Raw genomic sequence first — 16,170 nt, 5'->3', positions numbered from 1 at the left:
GGGGAGGCGGAGCGAGCGTTTGAGGAACTGAAAAGGGCCTTCGCCTCTGATGAACAACTTCTACATGTGGATTTACAAAAAAAGCTGAGGGTCGAAACAGACGCTTCTGACAGAGCCATAGGGGCGGTGCTTCTTCTGCAGCCGGGGAAGGAGGGGTCAGAGTGGCGACCGTGTGCCTTCTTTTCGCGAAAGCTGAACAAATCTGAGAGGAACTACACGGTGTACGACCGGGAACTTCTTGCGATTCATGAGGCCTTCCGGAGATGGAGGCACCTGCTAATTGGTGCACAACAGAAGGTGCAAGTGTGCACGGACCATAAGAATCTAGAGTATTGGAGAACTGCGCGAGTGCTCAACCAACGGCAGTTGAGATGGGCCCAGGAGTTCTCCAAATTTAACTTTGAGATTTGTTACGTACCAGGCCCGGAGAACGTTAGGGCGGACGCTCTCTCACGCAAACCTGAATATTTGGAGGGAGAGGGTGCACCCGAAGAGACCCATGTCATTCCCGAGGACCGCTGGGTGTGTGGGGCGGCATTGGTGGGGCAAAGGGAACTGGTAGAGGGAACGGTGCAGGATGAATACGCCCAGGACAAACTCAGGGGTCTCAGGAGGGAGGGAGACAAACCCGGGGGTTTTGAGGAGAGAGATGGGGCGTTGTACTACAAGGGAGCGTTATACATACCTGAAGGGGAATTGAGGGAAAAGGTACTCAAGCAACTGCACGATAGCCCCACAGCAGGGCATTTTGGGCAACACAAAACCATGTGGCTGGTTACCAGGGAATTCTGGTGGCCCAAGGTCAGGGAAGATGTGCGGGAATATGTGAGAGGGTGTGACCGATGCCAACGAGCCAAGGGGGAGAGGCGGGCACCGGCAGGTTTATTAGAACCACTACCCACGCCGGAAAGGCCATGGGAGGCAGTGGCAATAGATTTCATGACTGATCTGCCCAGGTCCAAAGGGAAAACAGCCATCATGGTTGTGGTAGACCTGTTAACCAAGATGGCCCACTTTATAGCCTGCTCACATGCGGTCACAGCGGAAGAAACCGCTAAATTGTTTGTGGAAAATGTGTTTAGGCTGCATGGCGCCCCCTTGAGGGTGGTTTCTGACCGAGGGAAACAATTTACTTCCAGGTTCTGGAGGAAGCTCATGAGCTTATTGCATGTAGAGGTGAATTTCTCTACTGCCCGTCATCCAGAAACCAACGGGCAGGCGGAAAGAGCTAATGGTGTCCTCCAGCAATATTTGAGGTGTTATGTGAATGACAGAGAGAATGATTGGGTGGAGAAGCTGGCGTTGGCAGAATTTGCCTACAACAATGCAGAGAACGTGTCCACGGGGATGAGCCCTTTTTTGGCTAATCACGGGTGTCATCCCCGAGCCTTCCCAGGGGGGGAAGGGGAGAACTGGAGCGTTCCAGCCGCAGAACAGTTCGTTGAAGAAATGGAAGCGATCCATCGCCAGCTCCAACTTAATTTAAACAGGGCGAAGGAGGAATATAAGAGGCAGGCAGACAAAACCAGAAGGGAAGGGGAAAGCATTAGGGTGGGGGACCAGGTGTGGCTGTCCACCCAAGGGTTACCATTTAAAGGAGGTTGTAAGAAGTTAAGACCCAAAAGACTGGGCCCATTTGAAGTCACGCAACAGGTCAACCCAGTGGCTTTCAGACTCCGGTTACCGAACCACATGAAGTTGCACCCAGTGTTCCACAGGTCGTTGCTGTCACCGTATATAGGGGACAGAGAGGGGAGGGTCAATAGGGGACCAGCTATGGAGGAAAAAGAACACAGCTACCATGTAGCGGAGATTCTCGATTCCAGGTGGAAGGGAGAGCAAGTAGAGTATTTGGTAATGTGGGAAGGGGAGCCGGAGTCGGAAAACACCTGGGTCAGGGCAGAGGATGTAGATGACGAGGTTTTGATTGAAACTTTTCATCAGAGATTCCCTCGTAAACCCCAGCCAGTGGCGAGGTTCCGGAGGGAATACTTCGCCACCACCGACGAAGAAGAAGAGTTGGAGGGGTTCTCTGATTCCGAGGTGGAGGAGGATTCAGCGAGTCGGAACGAAGACCGATGGAGGGAAATGTTCGAGACGTCTGAAGATGAAGAGGATTCTTTTCGGGGTTTCAGCTCCTCACCGCCCAGAGGAGAGAGTAGGGGCGGGGAAGAAGGGGGCCCTGGAGGGGAGGTGGATGTCAGGGAACTGACATCAGAGGAAAGGGAGGTGGTAGGGCTCCCAGAGACTGGGAGAGAGTCAGCAGCTAAAGCAGGGACAAGGAGGGGGAGCGAGGGGTCTCTGGAGGAGGATCTCAGTAATGCTGAGAGAGACGCAGCAGCCCAGGCAGGAAACAGCAGGGGAGAGAAAGGGGTGAGAGACACTTCCAGCGAAAATAGCGGGGAGGTGTCAGAAGCAACTGCAGGGAGACCCATGCTTCGCCGGAAGCTGCCACGTCGTGAGTCCAGGAGACGCGTTTCCGTTAAGGAACTTCTTTGCTGGAAGCGCTTCCGCAGGCAGCCACTGTCAGACTCTACTAGTGACTAGAGCAGACATGTCTGAGGAGCTCTGTCACACACAGAGGTTTGTGGGGCCGCACAAACTCTGAAGGGGCACAATTTTAAGCACAAGCAGCTAATCATCCCCTGACACACGCTCTGTGCATTTTTTTCTACTTTTTTTCCTCCTCTAAAAACTGTAATAATAATAGTAGTAGTAGTAATTATAATAATAATAATTTATTATTTATACCCCGCCCATCTGGCTGGGCCTCCCCAGCTACTCTGGGCGGCTTCCATAGAAACCAAAAATACACTAAAATATCACATGTTAAAAATTTCCCTGAACAGGGCTGCCTCTTATAGTCAGGTACATCTTATGGAGCGAAAAATACAGTAAAAATTTGGTCACAGTATGCTTCTTAATCTTTAAATGGTTTTTTTAATTTATTTAGATTCATATCCTGCTTTTTGACAAAATTCCTCAAAGTGACTAGTTCTTTTCACTAAAATAATGATGCGAGAATAATGGAAGCTGCAGAAATATACACAGAAAATATTCAAGTAAGCAGTCATAGGAAATCAATCATATTTGTTGCAATTTTTGTGTGGTATTCATTCAGAAGTGGCTCCATTCTTGTCATCCTGATAGCATCATTGACTGAAGTTCTCACTGCCCACATAGTGAGAGTTTCAACAATTCAGGGTGGATATCACCTTAATGGGGTGTGCCAGCCCATTTCAAAATCACACCAGCTTAGTTGGAGGTGTGGGTGTACCTAGCAATTAAGGAGACACAGCAACTGCAGGACACATTTTCTTACATGCCACAGCATTGCACAATGATGGGTTACAGCATTGGCAGAGTGTGATGGAGCACAGCTGCTCACCTGACCTCCGACTGGTCACAATGCTGCTGCTTAACAGGAGGTAGAGGGGGAAAGGCAAGTTGGAAGTGAGGTCAGCATGGTATAAACAAACAAACAAACAAACAAACAAACAAACAAACAGGAACACTGGATTGGCTCCATTGATTTGTTTAAATCACACCCACCTTGCCACTATCTTCCCCACTCTCCATCGACCTCCAGATAAGTAGAAGTGATGCAATACACTGGTTTGTTCCCCCCACAAAACCCTCAGCTATTGGATTACAAAAAAATAACCCCCTTGCCCCAATCATATATCTGAATATCCAGAATGATTTATCCCAGTTGTAAAATTTTGAAATAGTTATTTCCCATATTCTTTCTGCTGCCTTCACTACCCATCCTAACAGGTGCCTTTTTATTTCCTCCACCCACATGCCAAAAGAACCTTTACCTAGTCGGCCATTGCAAGGGTTGGTGGGCTTCTGTGGCACATTTGTCTTGGCTACTTTCATATCACTTTCATGTATTTTTGAGAAATAAACGTTAAGCCCACCATATGTGTATGTGATTACAGTATTGCTCTGACATAACTGACGAATGCATGCTGAACATGGATCCTCCACCCCCACCTGACAATATTGGACAGGTACCGAAAGCCAGAGACCCTTTGATGTCAAAGCATGTCAACCTGGAATTTCTGGAGCTCCTGAGAAAGCAAAGCATACTGCAGGAGCAACGAGTGAACAACCTTTTTGATGAGCTGCCTGCAGAAAAATCAGCATGGCAGAATTTAACCAATAAATCAAACAGATGGTATTGGAGATCTTAGACAATGCCTAGAGCACAAGTAGCTGGTCAAGTTTATTAGAGTAGGATTGATTACTGAGGTTGATTACTTGAGATTCAGTATTCAAACCTAGCAGGTGTTAATGAAATCCACATACACATGCTGCTGTAGAATTAAATGGCAGGTCCAATCGAAGAGCTTTTACAGTGCTAGAATTCAATACACATGACATGTTAGTAAGGTTTACGTATTGCAAGATGATCCTTTTACATGCATATCTTGTCACAATTCTTACCTTTACTCCTTAGTCAATAACTGGTTTTCTGTGACCCAATATGTTATTGTGCAATATGACTGCTATTGTAGATGTGATTTCATCAGTTATCCTTAATTTCAAATGGCCACAACTTCCAAGTAGCAGGCACTCTAAGCACTCCCTCTTCTTCACAATTCTTCATTTCCTCATTCGGATGGCACACCCATCAGAGTCTCTTTAAACTGCCACATAAAGGGACATGTCTCCATAGGGGTGGAAATTAGCCTACAAAAAAGTGCACCAGACAAGACTCCTGCTGCTTCCAGAGAGAGGTGACTGAATTAAAAGGCAATTTAGGCTTACCAGGAATGTAAGTAAAAGTTTTGTTCAGATAATCATAAAGTGTAGATTTGGAAGGGTTCCAAGGGTCATCAAGTCAACCCCCTACAATGCAGGAATCTCATCAAAGTCTCTCATTCTATTTGAAACCATACTGGACCCTTCTTCGTTTGCAAATGTGCTAGTAGTTGTGCTATATGTCAATTCCTGTGCATCAGCAGAGAGAGAGAGAGAGAGAGAGAGAGAGAGAGAAATGCTGTCTGTCTTTCAGTGTGCTTTAGGGCTGGGCAATATCAGGTTTATAACATCACAATATATTACCAGCTAAATGCCACAATACCTCAATACATCACATGATATATCTGCGGCTGCAGAGGGCCTTGCCGGGCTCTTGGAGAAGTGACCCTTTCTCACTTTCCTTAATACTCCAGCAGTGGGGTTTGGGGAGACCTTTATAAAAAGTGTAAAATCAATCTATAATGAGAAGACGGCCAATATAATTGTAAACAACACATCAGAAAAATGTATGATATATAAAGGGATGAGGCAAGGTTGCTCAATGTCCCCGCTGTTATTTATATTAATATTAGAAGTACTGGTTCAAAATATAAGGATTAACAATAAAATCAATGGAATAACAGTGGGCCAGCAAAATTACAAATTGAAAGCATTCGCGGATGACATCGTATTAACCTTAGAACAACCCAGAATGAGCATACTGGAGGTGACAGAAGGGATAAGTAGATTTGTAAAATTGGCTGGCTGCAAACAAAATAAAGGGAAAATCAAGATGCTGCTAAAAAAATAAAGAATAAATAAAGAAACAAAAAAAGACATTGAATCGGAATGTGGGTGGCAAATAGAAATAAAAATAAAATATATGGGGATTTGGTTAAAAATAAAAAAAAAACATAATATCTATCAAGACAACTATGTAAAAGCTTGGAAAGCAAGAAAGATTTGGAAATATGGGAGAGAAAACTAGGAAAATATTAAGCAGCATGAGATTTTCATGTATTCATGAATGTTTCTGGGATGACAGATTAAACCAATGTACTGCATTTTCTGTTTTGCAGGTAAACAGTGGAGGAAATAGCATCACAACTGAAGAAAATTTCACTTCATAAATTTATTTCATTGACGCTTGGTGCTTCAGATCAGGAAACAATGAGCTGGTTTACTCAAATGTTGCAAAACTTTATTAGTTTTCCTTATTTAGAAGAATACCTGAGCTCAGTGGTTCACCCTTGGTGGTTTCGTAAGCTTCTGATTTTGCTTTGTTCATTAATGATAGATATATATTTGGCTGGCTGTGCTTGCTCATTTGGGCTATATGTTTACAAGAAGTTGAATAAGCACCAAGAAACTGGTCCTGATAGCAAAATTTGGAAAAAGCCAAGGAAATTTTTTGCTCATATTGCAGATATATATGGAAAGATATGGCATGGTGAGTAAAAGTTTCTTTCATAGCAATAATTCTTTCTTATGAGTCATTATAATTTCATAGGAATGAGGATCAGAATTTCAGGCTTGAAGCACTGGAACAATAGTTGCCACAGTGAATCAGGACTGGACCTCTGAACCCCCCCTCAGAGTCACAACAGCTACAAGTTTGGGTTGGCTACATAAGGATCAAAATAAAGGCATGGCTATTTATTTATGTAATAAGAAAAACAAAGCATTTTATGAAGTATGAAACTAAGGCCCTGAGTCAGCCTCCTCCTTATATACGCCCTGACGGCATTATATGTATTCAATAAATGATAAAATAAATAAATAAGACAGATTACAAAGTAAAGGGTCAGCTGGTGGCTTCATAAACACCATACATTTAAACCACATTTTAAGTACGCTTCTTCCCCTAAAGAAACCTGGAGAATGTTGTTTACCCCTCACAGAGGCACTATTAGCAACTATGTACAGTGGTACCTCGGGTTACAGACGCTTCAGGTTACAGAACTTTGCTACAGGATGACAACAGAAATCTCACCATGGCAGCGCAGCGGCAGCAGGAGTCCCCACTAAAGTGGTACCTCAGGTTAAGAACAGTTTCAGGTTAAAAACAGACCTCCAGAATGAATTAAGTTCTTAACCTGAGGTACCACTGTAGTTGCTATGGAGGTCAAAAGTGAGTTCCCAACGGCTTTGCAGTTCCGTTTGTTGCCAGGCTGACCCAGCTGTCAAACTGTGATCTCTGGACTCGAATGCACTCCTGCAGCAGGCTGCCTCAAATTTCTGTTCTCATCCTGAAGCAAAGTTGTTAACCTGAGGTACTATTTCTGAGTTAGCGGAGACTGTAACCTGTAGCGGTGTCTGTACCCTGAAGCATCTGTAACCCGAGGTACCACTGTATGTACACAAACTATGGAATTTGCCAGCACAGGATGTGGTGATGGCTACTAATTTAGATGGACACTGTGGGAAACAGGATGGTCTAATACAGAGGCCTTTGGCCTGATCCATAGGACTCTTTATATGTTCTCAGTGCTTCCCACAGGTCTCATGTTACTGTAAGTGTTGAAAAAAACATATTAAACCATCCCAAGGGCTAAACCCCATATAAAAGATTAAAGCAGACTAAATCAGCAAAACACAGTTTTATCTCACTCAAAGACTGGGCAAAAATGTTTCCACCTGTGCTCAAAAGGAAGCAAGGAAGGAACATTCCACGAGAGAAGAAATCCCTTCATTCATTAAGGGACCACCACAGAGAAAGTCTTGATCCATGTGGATGACAACCTAACATCCAGAATGCTGGAGCATATTGTCATTGATGTTTAGTCATTTAGTTGTGTCCGACTCTTTGTGACCCCATGGACCAGAGCATGCCAGGCACTCCTATCTTCCACCACCTCCCATGGTTCAGTCAGACTCATGCTGGTAGCTTCGAGAACAGTGTCCAACCATCTTGTCCTCTGTCGACACCTTCTCCTTGTGCCCTCAATCTTTCCCAACATCAGGGTCTTTTCCAGGGAGTCTTCTCTTCTCATGAGGTAGCCAAAGTATTGGAGCCTCAGCTTCAGGATCTGTCCTTCCAGTGAGAACTCAGGGCTCTTTCCTTAAGAATGGATAGGTTTGATATTCTTGCAGTCCATGGGACTCTCAAGAGGCTCCTCCAACTCCATAATTCAAAAGCATATAACAGAGCTTTAAACCTGATCTTAAATTTCTTTTCCCCCCCGCGAACCACACTGATTTCCTCCAGTAATGGTTGCGATATTTCTTTGTTGCATTTTGTATTATTTTCAGGTTATGAACTTACTGGTATAGAACATATCCCTAAAGGACCAGGGATTATTATTTATCATCATGGAGTTGCTCCTCTTGGCTATGCCTTATTTGTGGCTAGATATTTTTTAGAGACGGGGAGAGAGTGCTTTTCATTAATTCATCATATCGTGTATTGGATACCAGGTAAATTATTTAAATTTAAATGATGCTGTTTTACTTAAAATATGTAAAATATGGCATAAAACAATACTATAAGCTATGAAACAATGCTATAAAATAAAAAACTGTACATCAGGAAAGCAGGTAGAAACAACTGATAAATAAAATAGCAGCAACAGGTGAAATAGTTTAGTTATTGCAGATGAAGGTACTTTCGCACCAAGTCATTGCTAGTAAAAGAGAATGAATGCAGGATGAGGAATTATTTCCAATTCACAACTGAGTCAGCAGAAATGGTCTCCATGAAGAAATGTCATGCTTTTCTGTCTACATTCTTCCCCAGGGATCTAAAAATTGAGCAATCTGGATAATGTGTCATCTGATTCCTATGCTATGACTACAAGCTCTCATGTAATAATTGCTGTTCACTTTAATACCAGAACAGGACAAGGTGTAGGCTTTGGGGTGTCTAAGTTGATGATTTCCTCAAGTACAAAGAGTTTTACAAAGTTCAGTCATTAGTAAAGATGGGATATTCCTTACTGGAAAGAACAACACAAAGTATGGGATTCTGCTTGGGAGCGTCTGCACTAGCAAACCACCTGTGCAAAATCCTCTGTATTCAAACACCACTGGGTGGCAGCTGGGATGGGGTAGGAGCTACAGCTAAGGAAAAGGGCAGAAGCCCAAGTGAAGCCCCAAAGACATGTCTGAGGCTTTCATAGCAAGTCCAACCTATCACCAAATCTCCACACAGATCCCAGATAACATGGCCCCACCCAAACACATAACCATAACATACTGTAACACTGCAATCAAACACATGTGGCACCCTTGCTGTAGTATTCATGGTCCTCCACTGCCACTCCCCCCACATCATCTTCCTCTGCACGCACACAACAGCCACCCCAGGAAACTATGACATCACAGAAAGGTCATTTAAAGGAAGGAAGGAAGGAAGGAAGGAAGGAAGGAAGGAGGCCAAAGAGGCCCAGTAGCACAGAGTGCTGTTTGGAGTTTTTCCACTAGGTTAATTAATGCAGCAAATAACCTCCACCCATATATCTGTGTACCAATCTCTGCTGGAGGTGGCAGTTTTCCATCAGCATAGTCTCCTCAGTTCCATGTGTGTATCTCCTCCCCCCCCCCCCCGTGTGTGTGTCTACTGTATCCAAAAGCTCTGCACCCTAAAGGGATTGAAATTCCCGACTTCCGGGGTGGTGCCATCGGCAATGGCGGACTCCCTCTGAACCGGAGGGACCAGCTCGGCATGAAACGGGTCTTTTCCGCTGCGGCGAAGTGGGGACCCTTTCAGAAATCACAGGCGGATGAAGCCTGTGACCGTGGGACTCGGCGGGCACCTTTAGCGCCCCCCAACCCGCAAAGGAACCCACTAACAGGCTCCGAAGTGAAGAGGGGGAAGTGGCGCGGTGCTGTGAGTCAACTGCTATTTCCGTGGAGTGAAGCCGCACAGCCGTTGCCGGAGAGTGCTGCCTTTTTCCTGGGAAAATTTGGCATCTAAAGTAATCACCCGTGAGTACTCAAACATTGAACAATTGGACTCTAAATAAGAACTGGCGATTAGAAAGGAATTGGACTTAAAAATTTACCTTAATTTGGTACTGAAACAGGAAGGTCTAAACAGGAAGTCAGCCTTCCGTTTCCTTGTAATCAGAAGAAAGCAAAGACAACGTAAACCAGAGCTTAGAAAATTAAAGGATTGGTTTTCACCATTTAAAAGCCTTGAACCCCCCTTCGGTAGCAGGAGAAGAAGGGGGATCTTTTTTGGACTGTTTAAACCTGCAGAAGTGAGTTTAAAGAAAGTAACTTTCCACCGTCCTGACCCTGGAGCTACCAAGCTGGAGTTCCCACGAGTGAAAGGAAAATATGAAGAAGAGCTGCGGAAGGGACATGGAAGAGATTTGAAGGCCTCGGATATAAGATCACCAGGTTAATGTGCCAGACTAATGGGATAAAAAGGACTGGCAATCCCGGGACCGGGGGGAGGGGACGCTGGAAGAAGATTAGATTGTTTTTATTCTCTTTTTTATCAATAGAAATGTTTTATGAACGTTGGAAAAATGTTGAAATGAAATTACTTGGCTCTTGTAAAAATGTTTAAAGAATTAGGTAAAAAGGTAATGGTTATGAGAAGCTGGTAAAAATAAGATTTAAGTCTTAAGTTTTAAGGTTTTTTTATAAGATAAGATGAAAATAGAATAAGGTAATGTAATGACAGAATATTATGAATTATGGAAAGGATTTGCTGTGACAATTATTAATCAAGACACAAGAGATGGGAGGAGGTGGTCATGGAAAGAAGGTAATGAAAGTGGAGAATTTGAAAATGATGGTTTTATTTTTTATTTTTCTGTTTTTGTCTTTTTTCTTTGTAATTTTTTTTTAAAAAAATCTTTTTTCAATAAATATCATATTAAAAAGGGGGATTGAAATTCCCCATCCATGAAATCATAGTTGAAATGGATGGCAGAGAGCTATGCTTGTGATCCATAATAGTGCAATATCTTTGGAATAATGGCACTTGCATTGTATCCACAGTATTTCCTAAATAAGGTTCACATAAAATGCATTCTTCTATTTGGAGCTTATTTTTTCAGGGCTGCAGATGTTTTATTATGTGATCAGGTTGAAATCTTACAAGAAAACTGAAATTGTGGAAATAATGAAGAAAGGCCATTTACTGGGCATTGCACCTGGTGGAGGTAGAGAAGCACTGTATAGTCACGATTACTGCATAATGTGGGGTAAACGCACAGGTTTTGCTCAGGCAGCTTTGGAGGCAAAAGTGGTGAGTGATCTTTGTGCAATCTGCATTGCCTTCATGATTATCCTCGATAAGATGTAATGTGTTGACATCCTTGATCCAGCATCCAAAAAAGCTGAGGATGGCAAATATCCTGTTTGGGGGTCAAATGATATCTGGAGTGCCACAGCTCTCCCCAACAGTGCTTTAAAACAAACCTACTGAAATTGGTGACATTTAAAAAGAAAACAAGCAATTCCTTTTTTCTTTTTTATATATAATTTTATTTTAAAAATTTGTTTTACTGTTTAAAATACTCATTTTACATCCTTAAGATATCAATGACTTCCTTTCTTCTCCGTTGATAGTTCATTTTACATATAATAATTCCCTGCATATTTTACAAAAAATATACTATTCAGTATTCCACTATTGAATCCATCAAAACATATTACACTGCAGAGTTTATCTTAATGCTGCCAGTCATCATCTATTTCAAGATCCTTCTCATAATATGTCTGGAGCACTCAGTCTTTCATATTTCTAGAATAAAAAAAGAACCAAACAATCTCCTAGAAATGTTTTCTTCTTAGCATACGGGGATTTAACCCTGAAAGCATGATCAACAGCTTGATGTGCCTTCTGCTTCTGAGTCTCAAGAAGATTTGCAATTGCCTCAATTATTTTATCCCTTATTGCTTCACCAGATTGCTGAGCAATAGATCTAAATCATAAAAGCATCTCTTTTTCCCTCAATTCAATTAAAGCCAAATTGTCTGCCAATAGTTCCTGAGATGCTATAGCTGCCGCCAGTTGAATCCAGGGGGGAGGAGTATAAAAGTTTGAATGCTTTTTCTTTCAAAAGAAAGTTTTCAAAGTTCTTATCCCCCTGTCCCCTTCCTTTTATTTCCGATGGCAGACTTTCTTTGTTTCCTTCAATGCTTCAGCCATCTGGTTCCAATGCAGGATAGTCGCCAATTCTAGAGAAGACTCCCCTTTTGTTCTCCTGGAAGTTCGCCAAATTAATCCAAATGCTAAAGACACTTGAATAATAAATCCCTTTTTCCTTGGTTTTATTTTCTGGGAAATCTGCTAATCAAAAACTTGACCTGATTGACCAAAACCAATGTGATTTTTGGATTCAGTGCATCAGATTCATCCTAAATCAACTGAAAAAACGCAAACAACAAATTTGTTGTTCACCAGTGTAATAAATCCCCTTTTCCTTGGTTTTATTATCTGGAGCCCAGAGATCGCAGCTTGACAGCCGGGTTAGGCCAGCACCAAATGGAACCTCAGACCCGTTGGTAAATCGCTTTTGACCTCCACAGGAGCCCTCAAAGTCCTGGTCATCCGCAAGAACTTTTTTGGGTGCTTGTTGCCTATGAGTTGCCGCCAAACTCCAAAATGCAGCGGCCGGTTGGCTGAACCTGGCTTCCTTTCCCTCTCAGGGCAAACCAGGAAATTCTTTTCCCCCCTTCAATTCCTGAAAATCTGGAGGACAGCTTCTGAAGTTTCTTCATCTGAGATATTTGAATAGATGTGTCAGGAATTTAATGCCAATTACATTATCATTTATGAGTTGCTTCTCATCATAATCTCAGATGTGAAGCATTCTTCATAGTCTACAACAAAAATAAAGGCAGGATGGTTTGGACAAAATAATTATCCACTCCTCACCTTTCTTTTCATGTTTGTGTCATCTTTTATTTTTTTAGCCCATCATCCCGATTTTTACACAAAACAGTTGTGAAGCATACAGGACCATTGGAAAGACAAGTAAGTTAAATACCTTGGTTAATCAAGAGATCTCAGGCAATATACATTTTAATACTATAGAATGATCTTTTTTAAATATATATATATATATATTTACTACTCACGAATAGATTTTATACGGACATGGGTGGCGCTGTGGGTTAAACCATAGAGCCTAGGACTTGCCAATCAGAAGGTCTGTAGTTCGAATCCCCGTAATGGGGTGAGCTCCCGTTGCTCGGTCCCTGATCCTGCCAACCTAGCAATTCGAAAGCACGTCAAAGTGCAAGTAGATAAATAGTTACCGCTCCAGTGGGAAGGTAAACTATGTTTCTGTGCACTGCTCTGGTTTGCCAGAAGTGGCTTAGCCATGCTGGCCACATGTCCTGGAAGCTGTCTGCGGACAAACGCCGGCTCCCTCGGCCAATAAAGCGAGATGAGAGCCGCAATCCCAGAGTCGGTCACGATTGGACCTAATGGTCAGGGGTCCCTTTACCTTTACTTAATAGATTTTATTCCATTTACACTTATCTGCAAAAGCTGTGCTGCCCCCCTCAGTACTGAGTGAACATGCCCTTGCTTAGTTTTCTATTAGATTTGACAGAAAGCTATAATCGATAAATGTGGAAGCAACCCTAACATGGAGGGGAACTGAACAGGAAACATACCATATTCTGTAGTCTATTGTACACAACTTATGACTGATTGCAAAGAGCTGACAAGAACTGACTGAATATCTTGTACAGTGGTACCTCAGGTTAAGTACTTAATTGGTTCCGGAAGTCTGTACTTAACCTGAAACTTTCTTAACCTGAAGCAGACTTTCCCATTGAAAGTAATGGAAAGTGGATTGATCCGTTCCAGATGATGAAAAAACACCCCCTAAAACAGCAATTTAACACAAATTTTACTGTTTCACGAGACCATTGATCCATAAAATGAAGGCAATAATCAATGTACTGTACTATAAAATAAAGAGAGCTCCTGTGGCTGGAGCCCAGTTGCAGAGCCTCTGCAGCCACCATGGATGTCGGGGCTTGGCTCCCGGCATTTGCGGAGCCCTGCAGGCACCGCAGATGTCGGGGCTTGGCTCCCGGCATTCGCGGAGCCGCTCTAGGCACCGTGGTTGTCAGGGCTTGGTTCCCCCCATTCGCGGAACCGCGCTATGCAGCGCAGATATCTGGGCTTGGTTCCCTGCATTCGCAGAAGCCTCTGACAGCTCCGTAGGCTCTGCCGATGTCTGGGTTTGCCTCCAGGCAGCGGCATGTCCTCCGAGAGCTTGGAAAACTTACTTCCGGGTTGCAATCGTTCGTAACCCAAAAAAACGTAAGTTGAAGTGCTCGTAACCCGAGGTACCACTGTATCTCTTTTCCCAAGCATTATTATTTAACTCTTCCTCTCTTACTATTTATTGCAATTGCTAAACACTGAGAATGTCAACTAATTTCAGATTTGATATGGTGTCGCTTTCCTTCAGAATCTTCTTCCATTTCATACACAGGGCTGACAACATGGCTGTATGAGAAAACTCGATGTATGATCCTTCCCTTTTACGGAGGGTTTCCAGTGAAATTGAGAACATTTATTGGAGAACCCATCCCATATGAGCCAAATATAACAGCTGTAGAGCTGGCTGAAAGAGTAAGTTAACTCTAAACTTGGAAGTTTAAAAGCAGAAAATTTCTTTTCCTCTTGGTTTCTCTCTCTTTCAGCTCTAAATCTTATTGTACATATTGATTTCCTCATTCTATGTGACCTGATATAGGGTTCATTATATATACTTTTGTGCATTATGCCCATCACTCAATTTCCCCTCTCCTTAACTTGAGACTAATTAAATGGAAAAAAACTATGTGGTACAAAGATAGATCTGCTCATGTAATGGGATTTCTTCTTTCCACTATACTAGGGTAGACTATACAAATAATCAAAACATAGATCTTCTTCTAATTGCTCCTGATGAAAATTTTGGTCAATTGCATAAAAAGTTGTTGAGCTGAGCTTCTTTGGGGCCATTGGTCAGAATGTTGAGATTTTTTAGGGGGGGCGGTTGCCCTCTCCCCACCCCAATTGCCCACAGGCGCAAAACAGAACCAGAGCCACTCACATAGGAGCCTGAAACAGCACACACACAAATTTACCCCCCCCCCCAACTCGGATATTTCCTTAAAATGGAAAAAAGAAAACCCCCCCCCCAGATGGCCCCAGAAGGACCTGTCTGGGATTTCCCAAACATATGGCAACCCTACACTATGTGCCCCAGAATTTGCCTGACAAGGTACCTCCAAGCCACTGTAGTGCTAACGTTTGAGGATATGGAGAGGGTTGAAGAGGAAGACAATTTATTGCACACGTTGATATGTGTTGCATGTACACACTGATGTGTGTTTAAGAGAGCATTGGATACAACTTTGTTAAAGGGTGCCATAATTCCTGACCAACTACCAAGCTATCAACTCTGAACCTGCAGCACATTTGTAATTTGTTATTACTCGTGCATCAGCAAGCTCCTAAATGAGATGCTGTTTCACTGAAGACAAGGTCAAACACAGATACTATTTGTATGTTATTACATTGCATGACTTATTCTACCTGTTCCTGCAGCGGATGTTACACTTCCCCCCTTCCTCAAGGTAAACTTGGGAAGCTGAGTCCCAAAGGGAGGGGGCTAAGGGGAGGTGCATGTAGGGTTCTGGTGGCTAATGGGAACGGGGTGGGAACGTTGTTTAGTATGCCTGATCCTTCTCCAAGCACTTTCTGCTTGTTTTCTTGCTGCATCAAGTTTCAGGTTTTGATTGCCTGTTTAAAGGGGCAGATAAGAAATTTCTTTCTGCAAGGGGTTATGCCTTGGTTGTCCTGAGGTTCGCTCCTTTTATCCTACATTGTAACAACCATGCAAGTTAACTACTGCGTACCAAGCAGCCCAAGGCACATATGTTTGATTGTTTCTCTGCCATTCTCATACAGTGCCCTTGGTAAACATAAAGAGAGTGGGCTGGATTCACTGAGAGATGAGCAGTTTCCTAGTGGGGGTTCCTCACCCTGGCTGCTCTGGCCCAAACCTCCATGTTGAAGAAGCCACTTTTGAGGGCTGAGAGACAAGGACTCTCATGCAACACATCTCTGTGTACAAAGTCAGTTGTGTATCCCAGAAAGAAGTCACATATTGTGCTTCTATAGATGGAATAAAGGGTTGCCTCTGGTTCTGATCCCTTTAGCTTTTTCCTCACATATATTAATAACTGTGAATACCTATTTTGCAATCTATTCCTCTAACACAATGTATTCCTCTGGTTTTCTTTCAACAGGCGAAGATTGCACTTGAAAATCTTCGGGATAAACACCAAAAAAGGCCAGGAAATATATTAAGAGCTCTTTCAGAACGATTTGATAAGCATTACAAAGCTAACTAGTCCATATAAAACAGTTGCAGTGTTTCTGACAAGGTGTCTGTAATAGGAAGCATTTATACTTATGTTATTAAAATTAAATTGATATACACAGAA

General features: G+C 42.9%; 1 protein-coding gene across 2 annotated transcripts in view; it reads left to right on the top strand.

Annotated features, from left to right (window-relative positions):
• The window catches only part of LOC309538413 (DGAT1/2-independent enzyme synthesizing storage lipids-like), a 42,438-nt gene extending 26,268 nt beyond the window's left edge, over positions 1 to 16,170 (top strand). The window contains exons 1-6 of one of the 2 annotated variants that reach the window (XM_082233985.1): positions 5,855 to 6,199; positions 8,002 to 8,166; positions 10,761 to 10,951; positions 12,625 to 12,685; positions 14,166 to 14,305; positions 15,973 to 16,170. In XM_082233985.1, the coding sequence (XP_082090111.1) occupies positions 5,920 to 6,199; positions 8,002 to 8,166; positions 10,761 to 10,951; positions 12,625 to 12,685; positions 14,166 to 14,305; positions 15,973 to 16,077 (942 nt within the window). In that variant the 5' untranslated portion in view covers positions 5,855 to 5,919 and the 3' untranslated portion in view covers positions 16,078 to 16,170. Of the gene's footprint in view, positions 1 to 5,854; positions 6,200 to 8,001; positions 8,167 to 10,760; positions 10,952 to 12,624; positions 12,686 to 14,165; positions 14,306 to 15,972 lie in introns of those variants that run through there. The other variant, XM_082233986.1, reaches the window with a different exon arrangement.

This window comes from Podarcis vaucheri, assembly GCF_965113315.1.
Source record: "Podarcis vaucheri genome assembly, chromosome: 8".
Classification (NCBI taxonomy): Eukaryota; Metazoa; Chordata; class Lepidosauria; order Squamata; family Lacertidae; genus Podarcis; species Podarcis vaucheri.
Note: the sequence above shows the minus strand (reverse complement) of the source record. Positions and strands in the feature narration are given on the sequence as shown.